The 21,687-nt window shown below is 35.8% G+C and overlaps 2 protein-coding genes and 1 non-coding gene across 4 annotated transcripts in view; 1 reads left to right on the forward strand and 2 right to left on the reverse strand.

The window, feature by feature from the left end:
- LOC107656157 (high affinity cAMP-specific 3',5'-cyclic phosphodiesterase 7A-like) overlaps positions 1 to 7,428 on the reverse strand; it is a 42,932-nt gene extending 35,504 nt beyond the window's left edge. For both annotated transcript variants that reach the window (XM_016443886.1, XM_016443885.1), the window contains exon 1: positions 6,359 to 7,428. In XM_016443886.1, the coding sequence (XP_016299372.1) occupies positions 6,359 to 6,496 (138 nt within the window). In that variant the 5' untranslated portion in view covers positions 6,497 to 7,428. The remainder of the gene's footprint in view (positions 1 to 6,358) is intronic.
- A 3,742-nt stretch (positions 7,429 to 11,170) lies between these two features.
- Positions 11,171 to 18,916, forward strand: LOC107656153 (dnaJ homolog subfamily C member 5-like). The gene is made up of 6 exons (XM_016443876.1): positions 11,171 to 11,389; positions 11,476 to 11,546; positions 12,464 to 12,586; positions 14,349 to 14,562; positions 16,282 to 16,456; positions 18,670 to 18,916. Exons 3-6 carry the CDS (start codon positions 12,480 to 12,482, stop codon positions 18,753 to 18,755), a joined length of 582 nt encoding a protein of 193 aa, XP_016299362.1. The 5' UTR covers positions 11,171 to 11,389; positions 11,476 to 11,546; positions 12,464 to 12,479; the 3' UTR covers positions 18,756 to 18,916.
- Positions 18,917 to 19,906: 990 nt separating this feature from the next.
- Positions 19,907 to 19,992, reverse strand: trnay-gua (transfer RNA tyrosine (anticodon GUA)). The gene is given in 2 exon segments: positions 19,907 to 19,942; positions 19,956 to 19,992. It is a non-coding gene; the product is annotated as a tRNA-Tyr (tRNA).
- Between the last annotated feature and the right edge of the window lie 1,695 nt (positions 19,993 to 21,687).

The following is a 21,687-nucleotide window of genomic DNA, read 5'->3' on the forward strand; positions in this document are numbered from 1 at the left end:
TTAATATAACTCCGATTGGATTCGTCTGAAAGAAGAAAGTCACATACACCTAGGATGCTTTGAGGGTGAGTAAAACACAGGCTAATTTTCATTTTTGGGTGAACTAACCCTTTAAAACACTTTTAAAACTCTTATCGCCAACTGTGCAGAAACCATTCTTAATTTTAGCAAAAACTGTAAAAACTGTGGTTCAGCTTTATTCTGTTTGAATGGCATGACATCGCAAACTACTTTAAAACCATGAAAAAATTGGAGTCCTTTAGTGCAGGCCTTTAGTCTATGTCTGTTGGCTCTGAAGTCATTTATATGCTGGTATTCTTCTAAAAATTAACTTCGAGCAGATATACATATTTAAAAAAAATAATTTATAAATATATATATGTGTGTGTGTGTGTGTATATATATATATATATATATATATATATATATACACAAATACACACAAATGTGGACACACTAAATCCATTTACAATTATAATATTAAAATGTATATTAATACTAAATGACTGTTGTTTGCATAAAATATTAATACACTAAATATATTTAATATATATTATGTGTATATAAATACATTTACAATGTTAACATTAATATTCTATTATTATTATTATTATTATTATTTGCATAAAACATATACTACTAATAATAATATAATAAAAATTCCTATTTCTAAAAGGAATAATTACAACAATGTTAATATTATCATAGTAAATGGCATCAGTGGTATTATTACAAATATTAATATTATCACAGTAAATGGTATAATTATATACACCTTTAAAATACAAAAATAATACATTAAATATATACTTTAAATATGTACATATTGCCATTTACAATGATAATATTAACATTTATTATAGCTGTAGATATAAATATATATTTATATATTTATACATTATACACACACACATATATTTTTATTTATTTAAATGTGTATGCAAATATTCCATTAATATAATATTAATTCTATTATAATTATTTTTAATTGCATAAAATGTATGCTTCTACCTAGGGCTGGGCGATATGACGATATTATCGTATATCGTCGATGTCTCGTAAGTATCGCGATGTGGATGTCAACAGTCAGGTAACAGACGATTATCGACATTATCGGGAAAAAATGACAAATGATAAACCTAGTACGTTGCAAAAAATATTTTACATAGCCCCATAGTAACCATACAGGTCTTTTTGCATGCAAGAATGAAACAATTTAGTAGGAATGTTGGGAATCTAAAAGCTATTCCAATTTTGGAAATCACATTAGATGCGTAAGGTCAGGAATCTAATTACTTCTTATAAAATTTAATTTTGATTCTGCTTCTCAATTCCTGTATGTGCATTTATTGTGATTTCAAAAGATTAAACTGCAAAAAGATGAAATAGAACTCGCTTCTGCACGCGGGCGCTCTTTTCTGTGCTGGGCGCGCACACACAAAGAGAACGCACAAAAGCCGCCTCTTATATACGCAAACACTGGACTGTGCTCTCTTTCTTGCATTCTTACACATTCAAATGGACAAATACACACAAAATTATATCAAAATATCCCTTAAATACAATCGGTTATGTCTTAAGTGAACGCAAAGAGCTGAGAAAGAAAGCAAGGGTGTATTGGATCCGTGCATTGACAGCAGCCGCTGCCGCCAGTCATTAATGTTAATCAAAGAACAAAAGAAAAGAAAATCCCTCACTGATCTTGACTGAATCACTTTTGTAACCTCAGTTTATATTTTATTTGCCTGTTGTTCGGCGCTGACTACTGTAATGGCAACGTGCATCAATGTATGTGATTATTTTGGAGATGCGTTCCAATATAATTTATTCTTATTTAGCGTATAGGCCTTTTCTATTTTGATCTGCAGTTTAATAAAAGTTAAACAGAAAAAAAAAAAAAGTAGCACTGCATGCGTTTCTGAATATTTATTTAAACAGACTGTATAATGATGAAAATCCACAAGCATGACAGGTATAATTAAAAGACGCAAATTCCTTCAGCGCACATTTCCGTGTAATATTTTTACAGATTTTTTAAACCGTGTATACAATATAATTATGTTTAATTAAGCTGAGATATAGCACTATAAATTCTTAATTCATTTGCGCAAACGGATGAAGACATTATAGGCCTATATCTCAGCTCGCCCCTCAACATGCATGCGTTCGGAGATTTGGCAGCCCAACACTTAATATTATATTGTGGCCGTTGTATTTTGATTCATAAAATTAAAATTAAAATACAAAAATTAAATTTCAATTACTCTGCTTCTAAATAAATAAAGCAGTTATTTTTATTTCGTTAAAAACGGGCCAAAAGAGACCTCCGAATAGGCTACCAGAAAGAAGAAAAAACTTTAAAGTTTTTGCTCAGAATTCGTTTTTAATCCCTGCATGATTTTAGTCATGTATGATAAATATCAAATAGCCTACGCTATTGCTTGACTACAAGTTTAAAAACAACGCTACAATTGTTATAATCAAGGAAATTAAACTTACCATCATGAAATGTGTCTGCACACGTGATAATGCCAAAAAGAAAGAGAAACATCGGAAATAGGCATATTTTATTCAAGACATTACTATATGATGTCAACTAGGGCTGCACGATAAATCGAAATGGAATCGAGATCGCGATTCGACAGTCATGACAATCGCATTCGATTAATCGTGCAGCCCTAATATCAACATGCATTTATCATTCTTACAATCACCGCCAGAATGTCCAACTTCACCATGATGAAATTAAAATTGGGTTCTATTATTTTTCCACAACAGTTCTCCTCACAAAACGAAATTCATTTCAAACACAAATTTGATAAGAACAGAGTGGAAATTAGCAACACCAACATAACAGCAAAGCTAATGTTTTCTGTTAGCACAAACTAAGAAAAGTAAAGCTAAACTTTAATGTGGCAATAATTAAGACCAAACTGAACCTGGTGTGTGTTTATTGTGCAAGCCGGCAATGTTGTCTCGGCGGGGGTGGGGCGTAGTGGAGGTGGGGCTTGGGTAGATGATATTATCGGATATCGCGATATTTTTTAAGGCGGTTATCGATAAGATAGTTTTGACATATCGCCCAGCCCTACTTCTACTACTACTACTGATAATAAATATTTATTATACATATAAAATATAATTATAACACTGTCTTTCAGATGAGCAGAGCTCAAATATTGATGACTCATCTTGCACTATACATTACTATCCTATCAAATAAACCAAACAGCCAATGACTAGAAATAGCAACTTGCACGGTTTATGCATGTGACGTTACTAAAGCCAACATCAATGCAGGAAAGAACACTTGAGATTTTCAAGTAATTTAACAAAGTATGGAATCATTTAAACTGAATATACATATGACATATGTACCATAAATGGTGACCTTAACTTGGTGGAAAGCTGGGCTACAAATCCAAGACCTGGCTGATCTCATCTTTACATAGCTAGTGGCTGCACTGCAAGCTGGGTCAGGAACAAGCTGGCGAATGTGACCAGTTTATTCATCACTACAGAAATCCCAAATACACGGCCCTTCCATACGGAGGGAGCACAAAGGCCTGGACTTGTCAAGACCGAGGGCCAAGAAGAGCCGCTCCGGGTCTATCCAACATTCCACCCACGGATGAAATTCCAGTGAAAATCCAGGCAGAGCTTTGGTGGATTTCAGAGCAAGCTCTCTGGGAGGCACTTAGTCAGGCATTGTGTTAAGAGAAGGCGGTTGTAGCTGCTGGGCTTTCATGCATGCAACATAACAGACAGAGATAAGGGACAAATGCTTTTTGCACAAAGCTTGCCAAAGCAATGCCATTAAGAGAGGCAAATAGGTCTCAATGCATTCTGGGTCAAACTCCCAATGGACCTCAAAATTGTATTAAAAACCAAGGGAAACAATTATTCCGCTGGCAGAACACCTGTAAGGATGGAGAGTCAGAAAATCTATGATACAATGCTAATGCGTTTATTGTTGTTCTTTATAACAATTCCAACCAATCAGCAATCACTAGTTTGACTAGAAAAGCAGTAGCCAAATACATTTGCATACGATTGACTTAAGAGATGCTGATAGCATCTGGTAGACTCAGACAACCAGGGGCAGTTGAGGCAATACACTCTGGACAGAAGGGTTATCTAATCTAACTCCCAATACAAGCGGTTGCTTGGTGACATGACCCTTATCATTGACTGACTACATCTTAAATTCTGGGCCTCGAAGCCCTGCAGGGCTTCTTTCACTAGCTAAGCATGTTATCTCTCACTGTGTGAGCTTGCTGCAAGACTAGTAAATGTATCATGTACTTTATCAAGTACAGTGAGTGACAATCCTTTGACCTGGAGATATGCGTTATCTCTCATTAAAGATTCAGTACGGGCCGATGATAGAATACAGTTAATCTTAAAAGCGTATGCACCGCCTTTATACTCGATATCTAGCACATGAAAGCATTATATTACTCAATGTGTAAGCAACTGTTTTACTGCTTCATTTGCTATTTATTTTAAAAAGCATGCAACAATTTATATCTGTTTCAACATGGTTGAAAGAGATGCAATGCTACTTAACCCTTTAAAGCGTACTGTATCATATATGAATTACTAAAGCCTATCAATTATGAACATGATCAAAACTTTGCTGAAAAACCTGTTGCACACACATCTACATTTTCTGAATTCATTTCTTTTATTATAATTCTAAAAATATCCACCTTTAGGTCAGGTTACATATGTATTGTATCACTTAGATTTACTTGACCATCCATATTTTTTTAGACAAATCATGTTAAAATGTATTTATGAAACATGATACAACAGGCTTTTCAGGAACGTTCATTTGCACATCATTGCATCATCATTGTATTGCAAAGCAGTATATGTTTTGCCCCCACAATAAAAACTACTGAGTTTCAATTATAAAACTAGTGACAACAACTGATATTTATATGCATTATGTAAGCAGTCTGCTATACTGTCATAAAAATTCATTTATTTACATTACAAGCCACCAAAATTCTATCTTTTTGTCCATATAAATAACATCAGCACCAAACTGCATAATTTTGTTCAGTTTGGATCTCTGAGGTATTTTCCTTCACATGTGTGAGCTCCATATTCTCACTATATGAGCCATGAAAGACTGATGCATCAAATGTCATACAGAACATACACATATACAAGCTTGTTTAAACAAAGGGTTTAATAAACATATTCTTTTCTGACTATTATTTCACGTCAGGCTTGCAGGGTTAAAAACACCAGATGAATCATTCAGCTTGTTAGAGTAGCAGAGAAACACCTAAAATCTCCCCAAAGGACACTGAGTAACAAGTTGCAAGAGGGCTGTCCAAGAGAATGCCCAACAAATTCAAACATGGTGTGTGTGAGGGGGAGAGTGACACACTTTCAGCCTGAAAAGACTGTCAGCATGTGGCCCAAAGGGACAACAAAACATATTTTGTGTTGCCAACACCGCAGTATGACAGCGACAACAGACAATTAGGGAAAATAACGCTGTCTCTTGTCAAGCCCTGACACTTGGGGACTTCTGAGTAAATAAATCAAGGCCCTGAACAAGCACAAGAATAATTGAGCATGGACAGAAATTGGGCCTCGTCTCAAAACCATGTGAGCAGCCTACCTATAGTAGGGGTGAGCACCGAGAATCGGTTTCATTAATAAAAAATACCGGAACTGGAAGATTTTTAAGAGGTTCAGTTTTGTTAACAATTCACGAATGTGTATACTTTGCTAAAACAGTCTGAATCTTCATCACGAAACATACAGTAATCCGATTCCCCATAAAATGAGTCTTACAATCCGGTTCTTTTTAGTGAACCAAAAGCACTAATCAGTCTGAATGGCTGCTGAAATAAACAGACCCGCTAATCACTTTCGCAGTAATTCTGTTCTTATGATACCTGAGACTTGTGGTTACTAAATAGTTCATATGACAACTAATAGTTAAACATACACATTATGAATTTTGTTGCGGTGTTCTTTAAAAGAAATTAACAAATGGATGAAATGTGTTATTATCATTCATTAAAAAGTCATTTGATAACGGAGCAGTAAAAGCAACTTGAATTAGGCTACATTTCCTTTCTCCAATTATTTCTTCAAAAGTACTAAATCTATAGAACAGTCTAGATTGATCAATCCTACTAGTAAATCGGAACCAGAACGGTTCCATTTCTACAGCAGGCAAAATGTTTTAGCAACATTCGCGCGTTCCGAACATTCGAATAGTTCAGAATGCTCCGAAATGATTCGAACCAACGTTCGGAACGCGCGTCTGATTCTCTAGGTAGGCAGCTCGCTAGGTTTTGACACACAGCCAGAATGTTTTGTTCTTTACCTGTGACAGCTGCCTCGGGTCGGGGGCTCCGAATAAAGAGGAACTGGAGCTGAAACTAATGGCTCCCCTCCGGCTGAGAACATGTTTGGGAACCGGCCTGTCTAGAGGCAAAACCGGTAACTGATAACATAATTCCATTGAATAATATCAACGCTATGGATCCGGATCAAAAATAATTCAAACCCGCCGAAAAAAAGTAGTAAAATAATCAAAGGAATCACAAGAAGGCGGAGAGGAGAACTTGCACTGAACTTGGGCGCTGTTTGCAACTCTCAACAAGCACGGGAATCCCCTCTCCTTTAAATTGCAAATAAAAAATATCAGTTTAAATACTCATGAGGCGAAGTGCTTCATTTTGTTCGGATCGATCTGGTTCTCGCGCACACCGCCGTCATTAATGATATGGTCCATATTTCCCCACGCGCGTGTCTCGTGCTCCATTTCACTCGATTTTTATTCATCAGACTCGTTTTTTCTTTCTTTATTCTCCCTTTTCCCATGCAAAGACCACGGCCTGTGGGACGACGAGGCCTCTCCTCTATCTTTTTAGTATCTTTAGAAAAAAATGCTTCCTCATTTTTTAAACTCCGTCCAGTCGTGAATCATCATCATCGTGCAAATGGCTCCGCAGTCTCGTCTCCCAAATTAAAACAAAAGGCATGACCACTTCAAACCCCGATGTCGATGCTTGGAGGAGAAAACAGAGATATCCGGCGAATATATAAATAAATGTACGTGAACTTCTATCCGTTTAGCGACGGGTTTCATTCAAGCTCTGCGCTGCATGAACATTTATTCTCCCTCTCTCATTTTTTTCTAAATGCAGACACACAGATAGCCCCCGTAATTCAGCACACACTCAATGCAGCACTGTATATTCACCAGAAGAAAGTGGCCTTGGTGAAATAAAAACACGCCCCGCGACCACGCTGTGCGTGTGTTGGCACATGCTGTTCGGTCAGTGTTAAAAAGAAAACGCAAAACGGGAAATAAATTACGCTTATTACATACGACAGTCTCAGTTAGTCCTGAACATTGCAAGCTGTTTCCGAACATGCACCACCTGCGAAAGAGATGAGGTTGTACACTACAGAAAGCGTTCGCAAAACGTCCTCGTCTCTCTGAGCCAATAGGCGCGCAGCAGTTCATGTAACGCCCGTTCCCATTGGATTACACCGTACAGCGATTTTGAAACGGCGAATCTCATTGGCGCTGCTTTCAAGACTGATTTATGCACTCGTTCACTGACTGTACGGACCTCAATAAGGGTATTCCACTACAACGGGGTTTGCCCTGCAGCCGGTCTACATCACTGCCAGTGATTACCTTTTCTCGGTATGAGTCATCCAGTTATTCGTGAGCAATGAGCCACTGTTAACTTCTCTCAGTAATAAAACCCACTAGTAAACGTGTTTTTTTTGTTGTTTTTTTGTTTTTTTAAAGACCATTTCACTCTTCATACGCTGGTTTAAGCAGATTTTTTTTAGCAGGGTAAAGAAACCTGGCAATCAAATGTATACATAATCCAGTGAAATGTAATGTTGATGTTATCGTACCTGTGGGCCTATGACAGACCCATGTGATTTAAGCAGGCGCTTTTATACAAAGAGACTTACAAAGAGGAACAATTTGTCAAAAAGCCAACAATGTTCGTAATATAAAATGCCAGGTTTAAGAGGAGAAATGCTCAAAATAAACGTTTTTTTTTCTTTTGTGAGTGTGATTACACTTAGTATATTACACAGTAGGTATATTACACGAGCTCATTTCTTTCTTCCAGTTTTGCCTTTCAAGTGTTTGTTTGCTTAAGACATAAGCGTGTACCACAGAGAACTTTGTAAGTTTAAACAATAAGCATGTTGTCAGGCATTACCAGATAATTGCATGACAACACATAGTCAATAGCAGTCTCTAAGTATCACATTGTGTGCTGAGGTACAATCTGCATGGAAACGCAAGTCATATTCATGAACTAAGGCTTATGGTCTGCTACAGTTTCAACAAAAATATTAATGTGAAAAAATATAGCCTACACTTAGGTTTACTAACTGAAATTCATCCTCAAGGTAATTGTGTGAGCCAAATAGCATACACTGTTAAAAATAAAAGTTATTTATTAGTTCTCTATGGCTCCATAAATAAACTTTACCATCAAGAACCATTTTTGAGTTCACCAAAGAACCTTTCAATGAACAGTTCTTAAAAGAACCATTTTTATAGTTTGAAGAGCATTTGAATAATTTAAAGGACTTTTTTTTCCACTATAAAGAACATTTTGTACAATGGAAATGTTCCATGGATGTTAAAGATTCTTCATGGATCAATCAATCCCAATAAAGAACCTTTATTTTTAAGAGTGTAGAACCTTTTTATTGCACAAAATAAAATAGTGGAAAATGTTCTTCAGATTATTATATAAATGTTCTTCACATTAAGAAAAAAAGAGTTCTTTTAAGAACTGTTCACTGAAATGTTCTTTGAGGAACCAGAATGGTTCATCTATGGCATTGCTGCAAAACCCCCCTTTTGGAACCTTTATTTTTAAAAGCGTAGAGCCATTTTCTTACCATTATCCTTTCTTTTGCAATCACATAAGCAGACATTTAAGCAATATAATCAAGCTCGACCCACTCTGTGCAAGTTCAACCCACTCTCTGGGTCATTTCAATTCTTCAATTTAAGTCGTAAAGCTTTGCAATGTTGTCAAATGTTTTAACTTGAGTTGCTGGAGACCAGGGGACAATAGTGAACTGTGCCATGGCAACAAAGGCCACATGCCAGTAGTGAGTATAATTGCTCCGTCCCACCCCCTCCCCACTGCTCACAATACAATTCTGCACAACCAAACCCCAGACCATGCAGTCCTAATCTGTTTCTAGGCATCCTGAATATACACTGCCAAATCACACAGATTACTAGAGTGCTTTACCCCAGTGCACACCAGAAACTCTTGGAAATATTATACAAAACCTTTGAGATTATTTTTTGCATGCATTGTTGATCTATGGTGATATATTACTGGTGTTAGTGTGACTTAAACACTGGGACTAAACAAAGAAAGCAAACACAACACACTTAACAAGATAAGATGTCTGGCATCATGCCTATATCTGCCGGTGTAGTTATTAACGGATCTGTTCATTCATTTACTTTTACAATACTGTTTAATCAGTGTCAAGGACCGCTTCCCGTCCACTACCATTGGCCCTGCGTACTGCTCATTTGGGAGTCTCACATTTCCTGACTGAGGGGCAATCATTTCATTAATGGTTTGTTTCTGAGGCTTAGTTTGCCACAAATGCTGTTCCCCAGGCAGACGTGCTTTGCAGGAACAGCCTCCTGAGGAGACAATGATGAGGGGTGGTGAGCAGCACACCTGCTAATTCCCCTTGAGACTCCATGTATCCACTTGCAATGCGACCCTGTGCTATGCAACAGTCATCAGGTGACCATAAACAAGGGGAGCGCCGGCATAATTGATACTGCTGCTTGATGTCACCCGGCCCACTGGTGACGTCCCCGTTGTTTTGACTGCTGCATGTGGTTTTGAAAAAAAAGAAGAAGAAAAAGATATGTGAATGTGACAGTTGTCTTTTTTCCATACAATTTCTATGTATAATTTAAATAGATGTAGAAATGTGACTTTTTTGCACTTGACTGACATTTTAAAAATGGTGAGTGAAAAGAGTGTTGTAGATTAAAACACTATCTATACATAAAGTATGCAAGTTTTTCCCATTAACTGCTTGTAGAATAAAACTTGTGCTCAGTTGCCATCTTGTGGTGATACAAGGTAAGTGCTAGTTTTTTTTTTTTTTTTTTTTACCCTGCTTTAGAACAAGGGTTTTTAAACTGGGGTCTGGGGAAAAGTTTACAAAAAAAAAAAAGAAGAAGAAGAAGAATATTTATTAAAATAAAAATAATAAACATCTGACTTAAATTAATAAATACTACATCTAAAGGTACTATTGTGAGTAGAAAATATTATTTTCTTTAAAATAAATGTATTTCACACAAATGCATAATATTCAGTTTTTACAGTATAAATTGGGTGTTTAAACAAGAAAATATATAGCTGCCTTAAAAATTGTAGGATGAGGGTCACTTGCACAAGCATGATATTATTTGGGGGTCTAACAAATAGATTGAAAACCTATGATTTAAAACATACTATATTTGTGAGAAAACAAACAAACAAAAATGTGTGGATAACGTTATGTAGCTAATTGAATAAAATATGTTTGACGGCATCTCTGGTCTGGTCACTTTTTCATCATACAATTTACATTACTATTGTACTCCTTTAGAGTTACAAAATAATTCATGTTAAAAACATAACTTTAGTACAAATTTTGTACTAGTATTCTAGCTTTATGCATTGTCTTGTATTTATTTAAAATGTAATAAAGCATAAACATTCATTTGTTTTTTTTTTAGTTCACAAACACTTCAGTTTGTTCACAAATATCTTGAAAAATAAATCGGTTTTTAGTTTACTTCGATATACAGTAGCAAAACGAATAACATTGCTCATATTAGCATACTGAAATATATTGCTGACAACATGCGCACATTCTCTGACGTGAGTTAATGTGGAGGTCACGCTGTTCGTTTTGGACATTCATTTTTATTATTTTAGACCCGACTAATTCTAGGACTTTTTTATGTATGTAATTTTTTTATTTTTTTTTTGCCGTTTTTGAACAAGCAATGTAGTTTTGTTGAATATGCATTTAGACGTCACTACGTTTGTCACGCAATGGTATTGAAAACAGCAATTGCAAAAGGACACCACCAGATGGCGATCTTGCATCAGCAAGAAAATGCATCAAATCGAGGGCATTCATGCACGCACACAACGTAAGACTCTAGCTAAAAAGTTGTATAGGCATAAAACCTAACCTTTTATCCTCTCCAGTCCTCATCGTGCAGGTTTTAGCAGATAGCATCCTTCATCCATCAAACATCTTCCATCAAAAGCTTCCACTCTCTGCTCAAGCACCAGACACTGAAACCTAATGAACCTTGTTGGTAACCATGTTAAACTGGCCTGAAGTTACCTGAGCTCATGACTAGTTCCATGTATAATTCATCTCACCTAATCTACTCACCTTCAGAGAAGGAATCTGACTCCATAAGCCTATCTAACTGCCCTGGAGAAGGACTTACATTTGGAGTCTGTTAACAGGTAAGAAAACTAATGATCTTCTGTGGGATTTGGAGCAGTATTGCACTAGTGATTGCAGTTTTTTTGCTTCTTACTTCTGCAGTCAGCCATTGTAAAGCTCAACAGAGATATAATTAGATATGTATAATTAGAACTAGTTAATATTCTATGAAGGCTCATTGCAAAAGATGGAATTATTCAGGGGTTGGAGGTTATTAGAGAATCCATGTCAAACTCTTGTTTGTGTATATATATTCTTTGCAATATACTTCCAATGGATGTCTTTTCTTATAAACCGAGAGATTGCTTGTGAACATATGTAAACAAACAGTCAACCAGGTCTGGGTTGATGTGGAAAGAGTGATGTCGTAAGTCTCAAGCCAAACGTCATTTCCCTGCAAACACAGAACGTTCCCCATTTGTTTGCCTTTTGGGAACAAAAAAAGAATGTTCTAGGAATGTTTTGTCAAAAAATCAAAATCAAAAGCTAACCTTCCCAGAACATTGTAGGGAGTTTTTTTTTTACACCGTTTGTGACAACCCCAAGGGAACCTATACACCGAACATTCACTAATGGTTATTTTTAGGATTTAGATTTATAACCAAAAGCTAACCTTCCCAGAATGTTGCAGGGATGTTTTCATGACAGCCTAAAGTGAACCAACTCAGAATGTTCCCTAATGGTTATTTTTAGGTCTTATTTTTATAACCAAGAGCTAACCTTCCCCGAATGTTGCAGGGAGTTTTTTGTTTTTGTGACAACCTAGATTACAACCTAGACAACCTAAATTTTTAAACCATTATAGCATTCCATAAACATTCTGGGAACCAAAAACTGCTAGCTATAGGTTGTATCTTGTTCACCACCCAGGACAACTGTACCTGACCTACTGTCTTCTCCAATTTATTAACGGTTTCTTTGTTCTTTTGATGTTAAGGTAATGGTTTAAGATCATGGCTGAACAAAGGCAACGGGCCCTGTCCACATCAGGAGAGGCCCTGTACCAGGTTCTTGGCCTTGACAAGAACTGCACTCATGATGACATCAAGAGGTCCTACAGGTAAGATGTGATTCACAACCTATTTGTCCCAAGGTGCATTTACTGTATGAAGTTTGGATTCTACTTGGGGTGAACAAGGGAGCAAAGGATAGAGAAAGTGCCAAACTGCGACTCATTCCTCTATAATCTCAGCCTTCAGTTGCAGTGGAGCTGCATGAATATAATATGACTTCCACAAAACTAAAATATTCATTATGCTGAACAGATGGCATCCCTTATTTTACTGGGATCAGGAATGATGAAGGAATCTTAGATACAAGAGCATGTTCAGGGGTGCACGATGTGTGCATGAATGATTCTGTACTATAATTTACATAGCTCCATGGAAACGTGCCAACCTTGCCTTTGGTGGTAATATCTTGACGCTTACACCATAACGTGTTGGTTTCACTTGTCAGTTGGTTTAACAAAATGTTATGCTGCAGCAGAGCAGGGCAACCTGGGAAAGCCTGGAGAAAAAATTCACAGCATCATTCTTTGTCATACATATAGGAGAATGTATATGTAAGACAGTAAATAGTTTTTCTTTTCTGTGGCTGCTTTATATATATATATATTTATATATATATATATATATATTATATATATTATACAGTTTTTCAAGGCTGCAATTTATGCACAACCTGTGCTGTTTCTGTCTTGTATGCTAAAACACAAAGATGTCAGAGAGCTTCATTAGACAACTTCATTTCTAACACCATACTGATGTTCCAACAATTATAGTGTCTAATTGTTCTAATTTACACGTTGTTCAAGGAGGCATTTAAATGGTTAGCATTTTAACAGCACTTGTTTGCTGTTAATTAATATATAATCATCACAACTCTTGCAGACGCCATAGGCTTAATAAAAAATTAACAAGCAAGCGTGCTCTGAGCATAATAAATTATAGATTAAATAGTTTGTTTCTGGTTCAGCAAAAAAAAAAAAAAAATTGAGATTATTTTCATGTAATGATTTTAAGATTAAAATTCTTGGCTTTTTTTTTTATTAATAGATTTATACTACTCCACGCCTTTTACAAATACCATAAATATTTATAGTTTGCTATCTGATCATCCACAACCATTTTGAGCTTAAGGATATTACATTTCACAGCATTATAACATGTCAAACTCTTCCTTATTGCTGCAGAGACTTTTGAAGAGTGTTTGCGCAGAGTTTGGACATGCTGCCATTCATTCAGAGCAGACCTGAACTGAGACAGAGACATGTGCAATGCACTGCTGGTTCTAATGGGAAAAATGTCAGACTTGGTGACGTTCCTCTCTTCACCACCCCTCATGTGCCGAGGAGCTTTTGGAGGCACTAATGGGGTCTGCGGTCTTGCTGACACATAGACAGGTCAAGCAGCGTGCGCATAAGACAGCTAGCCGCAAAAGATCACACCCTGCTGAGATCATCAAACAGACAGACAGCATTTTAAACTGCCACATGTTAATGAGTCTCCTCTTACTGTGCGCGAGTCCAGAAGTATTTGTGTTTCCTTTTTTAAGCTAATGGTTGTTTTATGTCACTCTCATTAGGGGAATACAAAGAAAAAAGTCAAAGTGCACATTCTCGTCGAGATTCTGTATTTCTAAGGTCATTTAAATATACTTCCTGACACTTACATTGATCTTAGTGTCTTTCAACAACTTCTTTACATTTTCATTCCTAAGACTTCTATATGATCCTCAGGTTGGTGCAGCTCTTAGCAGTCAGTTGAAGACATTTTTCATTTTTAAATGTCCTGGCCGTTTTTTTGTTGTTGTTTTTTTAGGAAGCTCGCTTTGAAATATCATCCTGACAAGAACCCAGAGAACCCCGATGCCACTGACAAATTTAAAGAGCTCAACAATGCTCATGCGGTGCTGTCTGACGTCACTAAAAGGAACATTTATGACAAGTACGGCTCCCTGGGTCTGTATGTGTCGCAGCAGTTTGGGGAGGAGAATGTGAACACATACTTTATGCTCTCCAGCTGGTGGGCAAAGGTGCGGTATAATCCTTTTTTTGTTTATATTAAAAATTAGCACTTTAGGGAACAATATTTGCCTGACCTGACCCTTGAAATCTACTCCTGTTGATGTAATCTACACATTAAAGGGTTAGTTCACCCAAAAATGAAAATTCTGTCATTAATTACTCGCCCTCATGTCGTTCCAAACCCGTGAGATCTCTGTTCATCTTTGGAACACAAATTAAGATCTTTTTGATTAATTCTGAGAGCTCTCTGACCTTCCCATAGACAGCAATGTAATTACCACGATCGAGGTCCAGCAACATAGTAAGGAGATCGGTAAAATAATCCATGTGACATCAGGGGTTCAACCGTAATTTTACAAAGTTATGAGAATACTTTTTGTACGCAAAGAAAACAAAAATAATGACTTTATTCAACAATTCGTCTCCTCCGCGTCACCCTATAGAGCCATTTTGGAGCGTATCCACTGAACGTAAACAGCGTATGCTGTTCTGTGTCAGCAGCACTGTACGCGGATACGTGGTTTTCATTCAAATCAAAGTGTAAACAACGTAGAAAATGTATCCGCATGACGCAGCTGACACAGAATAGCATACGCTGTTTACGTTCAGTGGATATTCTCCACAATGGCTGGAGACGAATTGTTGAATAAAGTCGTTATTTTTGTTTTCTTTGCGTACATTCTTGTAGCTTCGTAAAATTACGGTTGAACCACTGATGTCACATGGATTATTTTAATGATATCCTTGCTACATTTCTGGACCTTGATCATGGTAATATCATTGCTGTCTATGGGAGGGTCAGAGAGCTCTTAAATTAATCAAAAATATCTTCATTTGTGTTCCGAAGATGAACAGAGATCTTACAGGTTTGGAACAACACGAGGGTGAGTAATTAATGACAGAATTTTCATTTTTGGGTGAACTAACCCTTTAAATAATATTAATTACATTATATATTAGTCTACAATTTAAAAAATAATTTTATTGGTCATATTAAATAATATTTTTGCAGCTAATTATGTGATTTTTTTTTTTCCATGTACTTGATTTTGTATGTATTTGAAACTGTTTAAATATTTAAATATTATTTTATAACAAAAATGTGTTTACATTAGCTACATGGACTAACAAAAATACTTCTAAAGCCTTTATTAATCTTTGTTAAAAACAATTCAACATTTACTTATACATTGTTAATTTAAAAAGTTGTATCTGTTCATAAATTTTAATCGACCTTAGCTAACTAACAGTGAACAATTACAATGTCATGTTAACAAAGAATATTAAACACTATTACTCATTATCAGGAGGACTAATGGAACCCAATTGTAGTGTTATCCGTAAAGGTGTATAAAAAGACAGAATGAGACAGAATATTGTAATATTAACTCTGAAAGATAAATCATAGAATATTATTGCAAAATGAACAAGTCAATAAAGTGTTATCCTAATTTATATAAATGCATCTACTCACTAAATAGTTATATTTTATATTTACATTATAGTATTTGTGTTAGCAATTTCTTTTGCTAATACTGTTTTTGCTATTATAATAAAATACATGTTATATTATTATGTATTGACTTAATATATCTAAGTAAATTATTTAATTTTCTAAAGTAATATTATATAACAGATGCTGTAATGTCGATATTTTGAATGCATTTTTATCTAAACTAAACCCTGACACTGTGTGCCTGTCTGATTTTGAACATTCTCATTTATAGGGTCTGTTTGCCATCTGTGGCTTGCTGACAGGTTGCTATTTCTGTTGTTGTCTGTGCTGCTGTTTCAACTGCTGTTGTGGGAAGTGCAAACCGCACACACCTGGAGAAGAGGACCCGGCGTTCTATGTGTCTCCCGAAGACCTGGAGGAGCAGATCCGTACGGACAACGAGAGAGGTAAAAGAACATGCTGACGTGTTCTTTAGGTGGTCACACTCAGTTTTGAAATAGCATAAGAGCACAGAACACACCTCAGTCACTCTACAGCCAGAAAAAAAATGGATGAAAATGGTTAAAAGAAGCACATCCCAAAATGACTGCATCACATTTTGTTCTTGATAACAGCATCTTCTAAATGTCTTAAATGTTAATCTTCAAAATATATTGTTCTATAGAAAGAGGAAAGACTTTATAAAGACTGAAATATTACATATTGTGCAACTGAATCATTCTAAAATTAATTTCGAAATAGCTTTATATGATAACTTTCTAATTAAAAACATGTATTAATTGCTTAAAAAGAACAGCAAGCTTTGATGTAGCAGATCATGGCTTATCAGTTGAGGGAAGCGCTTTTAAGAAGGTTCAACTAACGTAATAACTCATCCTACTTACAAAAATAAATAGTTGATACTTCTGAGCCAGATGTTTGGATATAATACGCTGTTGTTCTGCCAGTGAGCTGTAGGAGGTTTTTTACATCTTGTGCTGCAGTCCCTCACAAAAGTGATAATTACAGTCTGAGTCATTTCTCAAAGTGTGTTTGCATACTAGTTTTTTATAGCATTCTCACAATAAAAATAAACAATGTTTTCTTTCCCTGCATTTGAAAGGCAGCACGCAAGATGGTACAGACAAAAAAAAAAGCCTTGTTTTGTCTTATATTAGATTCAAGCTACGTCTATGTAAAAATACACTGTGGACAAATCAAAGTTGACTTGTGCTTCCATTTTAGTTGACTTGTATTCACCTAGACAAGCTGAGAACACACAGCACACAAGATCCCGCTTTTTTATACTAATGAAGTAGCAGGCACCTGTTTTATAGCATTTATATTTGTGTAGCACGAGAAAAAAATGCAATATATATATTTTATAGACTGATACCCAAGTCATGCCCTACACATTAAACAATATTATTTATATTATATATTAGTCTACCATATACAAATAATTTTATTATTCATATTAAATAATATTTGAGCTAATTTAGGTTATACTTTTTTAACAGTGTATTTTATTGTCTTTCAAAGCATTTATATTAGTCTAGCACCACATTACACATTAAATAATATTAATTATATATTACTCTACCGTGTAAAAATAATTTTATTAGTCATATTCAATAATACTTTCGCAACTAATTAAGATTTTTTTTTTTTTTTTTTTGGTTACCTGAATATATATTTTTACTGTGTATTTTGTTGTCTGTTTGATAACATTTATATTAGTGTAACACACAGAAGAGTTTCATAGACTCCTCTAATTACTCTTTTAGTGTTACCTACACGTTAAAGGGATAGTTCACCCAAAAATGAAAATTCTGTCATTAATTACTCACCCTCATGTTGTTCCAAATCCGTAAGACCGTTCATCTTCGGAACACTAATTAAGATATTTTTGATGAAATCCGAGAGCTTTCTGACTCTGCATAGACAGCAATGCAACTGGAATGTTCAAGGCACAGAAACATAAAATAGTCCATGTGACATCAGTGGTTCAACCGTAACTTTACGAAGCTGCGAGAATACTTTTTGTGTGCAAAGAAAACAAAAATGACAAACATTCCAGTTGCATTGCTGTCTATGTAGGGTCAGAAAGCTCTCGGATTTCATCAAAAATATCTTAATTTGTGTTTTGAAGATGAACAAAGGTCTTACAGGTTGACAGAATTTTCATTTTTGGGTGAACTATCCCTTTAAATAATATATATTAGTGTACCATGTAAAAACTATTCTATTATAATATTTTGGCAGCTGACTTTTTAGGCTACCTGAAAACATATTTTTGTCTGTTTCATAGCATTCATATTAATGTTACCTACAATAATGTTTCCTAGACTTCATATCCTGCTGAAGTAGTCTCTAAAAATCCACCCCTGTGGTCTTCGAATCAGAAAACTCTCAGCATTAGGTAAGCCAGTGGACAGTGGGCTGCCCTTCAAACCAGTGATACTGAGCCAGCTCAATGAGATCAGAAAAGCGCAGCCAGCAGGCAGGGGCAGGCTAACGGCAGATTGCTGGGACGTCCTTGGAGCGTACAAAACACTTTTCATTTCAGCAGGAAGTTCAATTAGGAGTGTGAAATGGCATGGCATTAGACGATGTAACCTCTTGTATATTCCATATTGAACATATGTGACCTCTTTTACCTGTGATTTTGGTTTTCCAGATGGCGACACTCCGATTGTGATGCAGCCAACCAATGCTAGTGAGAAGACCCAGCTGATCGGTGATGGACACAGAACATATACCTAAATGGAAAAAAGTGACGATAGATATTAATTTTAAAATTCTTTTTGAATATATTGGTGTCTTTTACAATATACTGTTTATGTTAGGACTGAGAAAGCTAAAAATACTCAACTTCTTAAGCTTTGTTTAGCCATGCTGTCTGTAAATAACAGATATTATATTATTCTTATGCTTCATGTGGAATTAAAACTGATAATGTGATAAAAAACTGATGAATGATTCTCCTTTAAATAATATCATGTACACTTAAAAAATATCAGGGCCTAAATTTAAGATTTTTGTATTTAAATTTTCCATATAAAATTTTCATCCATTTGGACATTTTTAACATAAACTAATAAACGTAATGTGACACATATTTGTCAGTCATTTATCCAGTTATTCATTGTGAAAACAATTACATTTATTCAGTTAAAAAGTAAGAACATGGTTAAAATATAGCTGTGGAATATTCAATTACCTGCAATGGGAGATGGGAAGAAATTTGATTTATTGATTATAAATATGTACATCTGTCTATTAGTATTTAAAACAGTCTAAAGAGTTAAAAGTCTACTAGTATTAACATTTATTAGTACTGTTACAGAAATCTTACTTGTTCCATTTATGTATGACTGACAAGTATGTAACACAATAGGTTTATTAGTTTGTCTATGTTAAAAGTGTGTCGTGTGACATGTCATATGCAAATCAAATTCATAAATTCTAAATTTAGGCCAATTTTTGGAGTGCATATTATATGCAGTTGTTTTATGCATTTATATTTTGTTTTATGCAAAATATAAATGCAGATATTTCTGTACATTTAACAGTGCTTTCAAATAACCAGGGGTGATTGTAAGATTTTTTTCAACTGGGGGGCACAAAAGGGGCCACAATTAATACAGAGGGGCCAATCTTATGTTGTGTATTTAACTGTAGATATCGAAATCATTTAAATAACACATTTTATTTGCTCTGGCACAGTACTCTATATGAATATAAATAGGATATTGCTTGTTTCACAAAATCTTAATGCAACATAATGTGCACAGAGCCAGCCATTTTGGGCTGTTTTCAGACTTTTTGTTTGCAATTGAAGGAACATTTTATGCTTGAACTCTACTGAATGTTCGTATCAATTTTAAACAACGAAAAGAAACAAAAACTAAATTTCCTTCGAGCCGGATTCGAACCAGCGACCTAAGGATTCCAGTGTTTCCTCTACAGTCCTCCGCTCTACCAACTGAGCTATCGAAGGAACCCACGTTCAGCATCTCGATCTTGAGGTTTTTACAGGGTATTATAGTAAGTATAATAAATACACTTATATTGCACATAAAAAATGTAACAAGTAACTTACTCACATGTAGATTTCTGTAAAATAAGACCAGGAAATACCGTTGGTTTTTGACGTTAATTTGACAACGTGTCATTTCTAGACTATAACGTTATATCATTTTTCTCCGATTTGATTAGAAAGCAAAAACCCGTAATTTACGCTAGTAATCGACACATTATCGTTTCATAATAACAAAACTGAAAAGCGAAAATAATGTAACCGAATGTTCAACATTAGCCTACAGATAACGTTACGCTAACAAAGTGAAAAATGTCGGATGCATTAATACATGGTAATAATAAAACAAATAAGAGGAAATCTGCGTATGAAAAAAAAAACTTGCTGTTAACTTATTGCGTTAAACTGAGACTTGTCATAGCACTTGCATATTGCGCTTTTGTTGATTTTGATTGCTTCCATTGTCCTCATTTGTAAGTATCTTTGGATAAAAGCATCTGCTAAATGACTAAATGTTAATATAAAAGAAATACAACTAGCTAGTACCATCATAATTATATACATAAATGGAGATATTCATGGGGGTTAGCAAGATGGGGAATTAGCTCAGATGCTGGCTGCTAGCAGGAAAGGGCCTAATCTTTACGCCCCCGCACGCAAGCGAAAAAGACGCAGAAAACGGGAATACGCCGACAAATTTCCCCTGCAACAATATTCGAGCTACATTGCTGTGCGTTATGGCGGAATTTTAGTTACATGTGAAACAAGTCACACGCTGCGGGATGGACTCGAACCTGTGGCCTGCGCAACAAAGTATCCAAGGACGGTCGTGCTGCCATCTGTCGACTACATGTGTATTGTTAAAGGTCCCCTGAAGTGCTTTGAAACCGCTTGAAACACGCAGCGTTGTTCTATGTGGTGACGTAATTTCACCTGAAACAGGAAGACAGGGCGGGACATATCGAGCAGCCCCGCCCCCTTTTTAAATTAGCCAATAGCGTTTTGTTTATATCTGCACGAGTCACTCGCAGAGCCGTTGAGCTCGGTAAAGCCGCATTTGACAGCCACAGTCTAATAGATTATCCCCTAGATTCAATATGAAACTCTTAGTAAACAAAATAGTGATCATAATCATGTTGAGGCTGTGTAGTTTTAAAAGTGTTTAATATATGCCGACTTGCGCATATGATCCGCTCCGTGCGATCGCGTCTCTGGACCGGAGCCAAAGTCAGACTGAGCGCTGCTGTGGTTCGCTTGACACAATGTGAAACCAGACCTCATTTGCCCCAATCGAAAGCATATTTACACTATCTGAATCGTTCCCTGTCGCCTACATTGTGCACTACAGTGCCATTCACTGTACAGGAAATACTACACTGCGAACAAGACCGATCTCGGCTGCAGCTTCAGCGTCTATTTATAGTGTAGGGGGCGGCGCTTCGGCTTCTAAAGAGCGTTTGATTGGTCAGAAGATTTGATGAGAAGATGAAGTATGATGTGACGTCAAAAAAAAAAAAAGCTTAGCATAGATCATTGAATCTGATTAGACTATTAGCATCTCGCTCAAAAATGACCAAAGAGTTTCTATATTTTTCCTATTTAAAACTTGACTCTTCTGTAGTTACATCGTGTACTAAGACCGACGGAAAATAAAAA

Source organism: Sinocyclocheilus anshuiensis, unplaced genomic scaffold, assembly GCF_001515605.1.
Source record: "Sinocyclocheilus anshuiensis isolate Anshui unplaced genomic scaffold, SAMN03320099.WGS_v1.1 scaffold1851, whole genome shotgun sequence".
In the NCBI taxonomy this organism is placed as follows: Eukaryota; Metazoa; Chordata; class Actinopteri; order Cypriniformes; family Cyprinidae; genus Sinocyclocheilus; species Sinocyclocheilus anshuiensis.

Excerpts from the sequence above, each read along its gene's own strand:
- LOC107656153 (XM_016443876.1), top strand. The coding sequence starts at position 12,480 with ATGGCTGAACAAAGGCAACGGGCCCTGTCCACATCAGGAGAGGCCCTG. Across the intron at positions 12,587-14,348 it reads GACATCAAGAGGTCCTACAG|GAAGCTCGCTTTGAAATATC; the intron begins GTAAGATGTGAT and ends TTGTTTTTTTAG. Across the intron at positions 14,563-16,281 it reads TCTCCAGCTGGTGGGCAAAG|GGTCTGTTTGCCATCTGTGG; the intron begins GTGCGGTATAAT and ends TCTCATTTATAG.